At 41.1% G+C, this 7,896-nt stretch overlaps 1 protein-coding gene across 1 annotated transcript in view; it reads right to left on the reverse strand.

Annotated features, from left to right (window-relative positions):
• Nucleotides 1–1,172: 1,172 nt before the first annotated feature.
• SLC48A1 (solute carrier family 48 member 1) overlaps nucleotides 1,173–7,896 on the reverse strand; it is a 34,689-nt gene continuing 27,965 nt past the window's right edge. The window contains exon 3 of the mRNA XM_040340775.1: nucleotides 1,173–2,515. Coding sequence (XP_040196709.1) covers nucleotides 2,379–2,515 — 137 coding nt within the window. The 3' untranslated portion in view covers nucleotides 1,173–2,378. The remainder of the gene's footprint in view (nucleotides 2,516–7,896) is intronic.

The following is a 7,896-nucleotide window of genomic DNA, read 5'->3' on the forward strand; positions in this document are numbered from 1 at the left end:
GGGGCGTTGCCTTGAATACACTTATGTATTAGACAGAGTGCCTTGAAAGTGATTCTCTCTTTTACTGGCAACCAATGAAGGGATCTCAGTGAAGGTGAGATTGATTCCCATGGTTTTTTCCCAGTCACTAGTCGAGCGGCTGTATTTTGAACGACTTGCAGACGAGTGATTTTGTATTTGGGGAGTCCTAGATAGAGGGTATTTGCGTAGTCGAGTCTGGAATTGATGATTGTTCCCACTACGACTGCAATGTCCTCTTTCGGGATAAAGGGCGAGAGTCTGCGTAGTAGGCGCAGCAGATGGTGGGATCCGCTGACTACTGACCCCATTTGTGCATCCATTGTCATGTAGCTATGGAAAATGACTCCGAGACTTTTGACTTTGGTGCTAGGGGTGATAGTTTTACCCAGAATGGGCGGGGGAGTACATGTTGACGCGGGGTAATTTTTCCGGTTAGCGTGAAACAGGAGAAGTTCTGTTTTCGAACCATTGAGTTTAAGATAACTGTTTGTCATCCAGTTATCTATTAGAGTGAGGCATTTCTCTAGTCCAAGAGAATGATCCTCTTATATTCCAGGTGGGCTTATATTGCAGCCCACCTGGAAAAGAACGATAGGTCTTATTTTCGGGGAAACATGGGAGTGTCTAGTCTGTTTTTTTTGTTAGATACAGTCATATTAGCTCCTTACATATATATTGGCTCCACTTCTTCCTTTGAAATTCCGCATAACAGATTTCTTAAGGAAAGTTTAGGAGTCAGGCAACTCCATGAAAAAATAATGCATTCCCTTTGCCGATATCTTTTCTCAACAGTTAATAAGGGAGGTAGGGAGATGGTAGTGGCTAATCCACATTTCATTGGGCCACTAATCTACACATCTCTACATTTAATACAATAACATAAACCTGGAAGAACAAACATGTAAAATATGAGACATATATGAGAAATTACAGATACTGCAATATTAAACAACATATGTGCTTACTGAAAATACTACACTTTCCCTTTAAAATAACTGTGTTTAAGAGTAACTAAAGAATGAATTTCTTAATCATGTTAATGCTCTGTATTTTTCGTCTTGTAAAAGTGAAATATTCTACATAATTAGGAAAAAAATAAGTGCAAGTGATGAATGCAAAGTTATTTCAAAGATTAAATAAATTGCCAAACATAATTTGAATTTTTTTATTTTTTTTTTAAGACTGAATGCTGTCACCATACCTCTCGTAGTGGCACACAGGAATCCCTCCCTCATTGGTTGTGTACTGTATGCTTGTTAATGTATAAGCCTGATGCAAAGATATAAAAGGCAAAAGCATAATTATAGCCAGGCAGGCTGGCTTTAAACTGTATATTTCATCTGCAGACAACACTGTAGTTGAAACCGGTCATGGGAGAAATGGGGAGCAGTCACTGCTTACCACCCTTCAAAAATGCCAAGATGATGGTTTTACTGACAAGATCATTTTTTTTTTTACTTTGATTAACTGACGCAACAACAACAACTATGCAATCTGGAAAATTCCTTTTCTGATTACTAGTTCTGGGTAGTTCAATGTACTGAAGCCTGAAGTTAGCATTTAACTTTTAGACAACATTTCATATACTTTGTTTTGTTCATTTTTTTTTTTTTTTTCTAGGACTGTCAATTTCAGCAAAATTATACACATGGTAGCTGTACCTTTTCTAAGGGTTTCTCAGATTGCACTTTAACATTTCTTAAAAAAAAAAAAAAATACATTCTTCAATAATTTAAATCGTTGCTACATAAATTTATACACTTCATTGTAAATAATGCAGGATTCATTTCCTGCATTTGCTTCTATTTAGAAACCAATTAAAAAGGGTTTTTTAGTCGGGGAAAAAAAAATCTATATTCATTGTGCGTACATAGAACACGTACAAAACATTTAAAGTAACACATATAAACCAGCAAAAAGTAGAAATAAAACATCTGTATCAATACCAGAAGGTTAACTGAGCAGAGATGCTGTATCAAAAAAAGCCCTGTGTGCTAAAACTGCAAGACCATTTCAATCTAGTTCCATTTGGGTAAAGCAGAGATAAAGTGACTGTGCTGATTAAGTCTGACAGAAGCAGTATGCTATCCCGCTGTTAAAATGTTTAGTAAATCCCATGGGTAACAATGGTTAAGAAAGAAAAGGTTAGGTTTAAAAGTACTAGTTATATAGGATGAATAGAGCCGTAATAAAATGAGAATGGATGCAACGTCCAATCTTCCCTGGTGCTCCATTAGTCCCTTTTCATCTTCATTTCCTTTAGATGTCACTGTGGAATAACTGAGTGACAGACAAGGAGCTGCTATATGTCCAAGACCATTTGATAAAATGCGCTTTCAGTCACTGAAATTTGCTGGTCAGAAGTCACTGAGGATGCTGATATCAGCAAACTCTTTCCTGTATCGGAACGAGTAGAGGCCAAGCAGGAAGGCCCACTTCATCGACATGAAACTCCAAACGCAGGACAAGTATAAACTCTTTGGATCCTTGATTGCTAGAAAGAAAAAAAAAGGAGGAGAAAGTCGGCTACATGGTTTTATTTTCATTCCAACAGAACATTTACAATGCATATTATTGCACGATTACACTCAATATACTAAAGTAAATTGTAGCTTTTTATCAGATGGATAAGCCAGTCTTTTCTTTGATAGAAATGGTAAGTCAAAGAAAATAAATGAATAGAAACCATTTAAATAAATAAATAAATAAATAAATAAATAAATATATATTATATATATATATATATATATATATATATATATATATATATATATATATATATATATATATATATATTTTTTACACATATACACACACGTAAATGAAAGCTTATAAGCATATTGCCTGCTGCACACACTCTATGAAAAGAAGAGGTTTGGAGGGAAAAAAGCATTAGCGTAACAAAGAAGACAACTTTCTCCTAAGCCCTCCTGGTACCAGTGTGCCCTTTACTGGGAGCTTGGTCCCCTTAGGAGGTAGTGCCTGAATTAGGCATGGGGGTATCTTGCTTCAGTTTCACTGTCTCCCCCTCCCGCATGGTGGGAAGCTCGGGGACTTGCACTTACAAAGGGAAGCAGGATCCAGGACCAAAAAACACTTCCTCTACTGCCTTTGAGAACCCTGTAATACCAACCACAGTGCCTCTTCTGTTAAAAATGGCACCTAGGTGTATTCCCTGGTGACCAGAAGTGTGTCAATCGCAGGCGGCAGAAGTGACTTCCTCAGCCTCCAGAAAGGACACTGGAAGTGACGTCACTGTCAGTACACCAGGGAAGAGACCCCATGCGGCCCACTGCTCACAGCGGGGAAGACAGTGGGCACCAGAGGCAAATGGCTGCTGCCGTCATTGGCACCTATCCCAGTCACACCCCCCCCCCCTCACTCCATCCTGATGACCCACACCACAGTACAATTAAAGGAACACTGCCAAGGGTCTTAGTGGTGGTCCGACTCTGGAAGCTCCTCTTCTAACTTTACAGGGGACCGAAATCCAGGTAAGAAGGAGGGATACATTTCTTAGAATGGTGGAAAAATCCCTGAGGTCATACCAACAAGCAGGCAAAAGGGGCTGAGAAGAATGAGGCAGGTAAACACTGTTCATCTGGAGGGTCAGAAACAATAATAAATGAAGACAAGGGGGGATGGAGGGTCATTTTAAATGGTTTCTGTATTGTGTTTACTGTAGAGGGTAAGCCAGTATCTCTCATGTAGTGTATTGGAAGACGTTTTGGGAAAATGACAGAAAATTGCAAACCAAGTCAGGTTTGTAACTTCAATGCCAGTTTTGGGGAATAATTCACCATTTTCAGCTTTTGAGCACAAGAGCTGGGTGAAATGTGCATAATAAAGTTTTCCAGACTCAAAGATATAAAAAAAAAAAAAAATCGTCCAGCTCTTAGCGACACTTTCTCTAGATTGCTGAAGTAGGGCAATGCCATATTTTTTTTTATTTGTTCTATAACTTTAATTATATATTGCAGCAGTATCTTAACACAGGGTTTGACAAATTTTCTTGGTATCTAGGAGCCAGCTAAAAAAGTTAGGAGCCAGAAAACGCGTCCCGTCGAGCTCGCGCCCGTATATGTAAACAGTGTTCAAACCACACATGTGAGGTATCGCCACGATTGGTAGAGCGAGAGAAATAATTCTGGCCCTAGACCTCCTCTAACTCAAAACATGCAACCTGTAGATTTTTTTTAAACTTTGCCTATGGAGATTTTAAAGGGTAAAAAATTTGTCGCCATTCCACGAGCGGACGCAATTTTGAAGCATGACATATTGGGTAGCAATTTACTCAGCGTAACATTATCTTTCACAATATAAAAAAAAAAAAAATTGGCCTAACTTTACTGTTGTCTTATTTAATTAAAAAAAAAAAAAAAGTGTATGTTTTCCCAAAAAAGTGCACTTGTAAGACCGCTGCACAAATACGGTGTGGCAGAAAGTATTGCAACGACCGCCATTTTATTCTCCAGGGTGTTAGAATAAAACAAATATATATAAATGTTTGGGGGGTTCTAATTAGAGGGAAGGAGATGGCAGTGAAAACACTGGGGAAGCTCCATTAGAATTGCTGGTTTACTTGTCATGCCAACGGGGACCACAAGATGGCGCCAAATCGCAGAAGAAAGCTTAGGCCTGCAGAAGGCCGCAAAGCCACGGCCTCAATTACCGGCCGGAGCGGCCCGCTGCAATCGCGCGGCGGGGGAAGTGGGGGCACACGGAAACACAGGATGAGGCACGGAGACGCAGGTAATTGAGGCCGTGGCTTTGCGGCATTCTGCCGGCCTAAGCTTCCTTCCCCGGGCGCCAGGTCGCTAATTCTAGTCGCAATTGCGACTGGGCGCCCAGATTTTGACGAACCCTGTCTTAACAGCACCTATTTTTAGTGGCTGCAGCAGGTCCTAGTAGTGGTAATGCTGAAACCACAAGCAGCTGGTTTTTGGTTGCAGCACAACATATCATATGTTCATCTAACTCTGCTACCGATGTCAAACTGTAGCTTTAAAAGGAGAATAAAATGAAAATAAAAAGAAACTAACTATACATTTTAGGAAATTTGCAAAAAATAAATAAATTAAAGCTACGAAAAGGGATAACTCCAACATGGACATCTGGTCAAATGATAGGTAAAAGGCTCTGGTACTGAAGTGCTTCAACTGGCCATTCAAATTTACATCAAATCATGTGGTCCTTTATACTACATAGTTGTTGCTTAATCAAGAAGTTGAGTATTCAGACTGTACAATATGTGGTCACCTTAAAGTGATGAATGTTTGTTCAACCTTAAAGCGGATCTCCGCCGAAAAAAAAATATTAAAAGCCAGCAGCTACAAATACTGCAGCTGCTGACTTTTAATATTAGGACACTTGCCTGTCCTGGAGTCCAGCGCCGTCGGTAGCAGAGGACGAGCGATCGCTCGTCACCCTGCTGCCACCACCGCCATCCTCGGTGAGGGAAGCAGGAAGTGAAACATTGCAGCTTCACTGCCCGGTTCCCTATGGCGCATACGCGAGTCACGCTACGCAGTGCTCACTGGTCCCCGCTGTGTTCTGGGAGCCGCGTGTTTCCCAGAACACAGCGGGGGGGGGGGGGGGTAGGGGGATCCAACATCCTGCCAACCGACTGTGTGCCCAGAAGTGGGTGCAAATACAATACCTGTTGCTTTAACTGACAATTGTGCGGTCGTGCGACATGGCTCCAAAACAAAATTGGCGTCCTTTTTTTCCGAACAAATAGAGCTTTCTTTTGGTGGTATTTGATCACCTCTGCAGTTTTTATTTTTTGCGCTATAAACAAAAATAGAGCGACAACTTTGAAAAAAAAAATCTATATTTTTAACTTTTTGCTATAATAAATACCCCCAAAAAAGATCTGATGTTTTTTTAGTTTAGGCCGATACTCATTCTTCTACCTATTTTTGGTATAAAAAAAAAAAAAAAAAAAAAAAATCGTAATAAGCGTTTATCGATTGGTTTGCGCAAAATTTATAGCGTTTACAAAATAGGGGATAGTTTTATTGCATTATTATTAATATATATATTTTTTTTACTACTAATGGCGGCGATCAGCGATTTTTTCATGACCGCGACATTATGGCGGACACATCGGACAATTTTGACACATTTTTGGGACCATTGTCATTTTCACAGCAAAAAGTGCTATAAAAAAATGCATGGTTTACTGTAAAAATTACAATTGCAGTTTGGGAGTTAACCACTAGGGGGCGCTGAAGGGGTTAAGTGTGACCTCATATGTGTTTCTAACTGTAGGGGGGCGGGGCTGGACTTATGACGTTGTTGATCGTGTTTCCCTAGATCAGGGAACATACGATCAATGACAGTGCCACTGTGAAGAACGGGGAAGGTGTGTTTACACACACCTCTCTCCGTTCTTCAGCTCCAGAGGATCGACCGCAGGACACCAGCAGTGATCAGGTCCGCGGTTCCCGCGGTCACGGAGCATCGCGCGCGACCCCACGGCTGGGCTTAAAGGGCCACGTACAGGTACGCGGATGTGCCCAGCCGTGTCATTCTACCGACGTATATCGGCGTGAAGGGGTCCTTAAGTGGTTAAAAAGTAAGTTCTGTGGGGCGTCCTTGATGGATGGGGGAGCACCCAGCAAAACAAGATGTAAAAGACTGCCCCAGAGTCCAAGAACGTTATGGATTTTAATACAGCAGGATCAAATTTGTCTCCAAAAACACTCTTAGACCCCTTTCACACTGAAGCCTTTTTACAGCGTTTTAGCATTAAAAATAGCGCTATTAAAACGCTCATAAAATGCTCTCCATGCATCTCAATGGACCCTTTCACACTGAGTCCTGCAAGCAGCATCTTTGGAGCAGCTTTTGGGCGCTGAAAACAACGCCCCTCTCCATTGAAATGAATTGAAAGCGCTGTAAAAACGCCTCACCCTTTATGGTCTTAGCGGTGCTTTACCAGCACATTGGGATTGCAGATGAGGCTTTGCTCGAGTAATGCTCGAATAACGTTTGAATAACGCCCGAATAACGCCCCAGTGTGAAAGGGGCCTTAACCACTTCCCGACGGCCGCATGTATATGTACGTCCACAATATGGCACGTACAGGCAAATGGGCGTACATGTACGTCCTTGCCTTTCCGCGGGTCCGGTCGGGACCCCCCCCCCCCTCTACATGCGGCGGTCGGGTTCCCTCGGGGAGCGATCCGGGACGACGGCGCGGCTATTTGTTTATAGCCGCTCCTTCGCGATCGCTCCCCGGAGCTGAAGAACGGGGAGCGGCTCGCCCGTGCTTCACTGTGGCGGCGTATCGATCGAGTGATCCCTTATATAAGGGAGACTCGATCGATGACGTCAGTCCTACAGCCACACCCCCCTACAGTTGTAAACACACACTAGGTGAACCCGAACTCCTACAGTGCCCCCTGTGGTTAACTCCCAAACGGCAACTGTCATTTTCACAATAAACAATGCAATTTAAATGCATTTTTTGCTGTGAAAATGCCAATGGTGCCAAAAATGTGTCAAAATTGTCCGAAGTGTCTGCCATAATGTCGCAGTCATGAAAAAAAAAAAAAAAAAAAAAAAAAAAAAAAAAAAATCGCTGATCGCCGCCATTAGTAGTAAAAAAAAAAAAAAAAAAAAAAAAATTCATAAAAATGCAATCAAACTATCCCCTATTTTGTAAACGCTATAAATTTTGCGCAAACCAATCGATAAACGCTTATTGCGATTTTTTTTACTAAAAATAGGTCGAAGAATACGTATCGGCCTAAACTGAGGGAAAAAAAAATAATTTATATATGTTTTTGGGGGATATTTATTATAACAAAAAGTAAAAAATATTGCATTTTTTTCAAAATTGACGCTTTATTTTTGTTTATAGCGCAA

This window comes from Rana temporaria, chromosome 2, assembly GCF_905171775.1.
Source record: "Rana temporaria chromosome 2, aRanTem1.1, whole genome shotgun sequence".
NCBI classification, from domain to species: domain Eukaryota; kingdom Metazoa; phylum Chordata; class Amphibia; order Anura; family Ranidae; genus Rana; species Rana temporaria.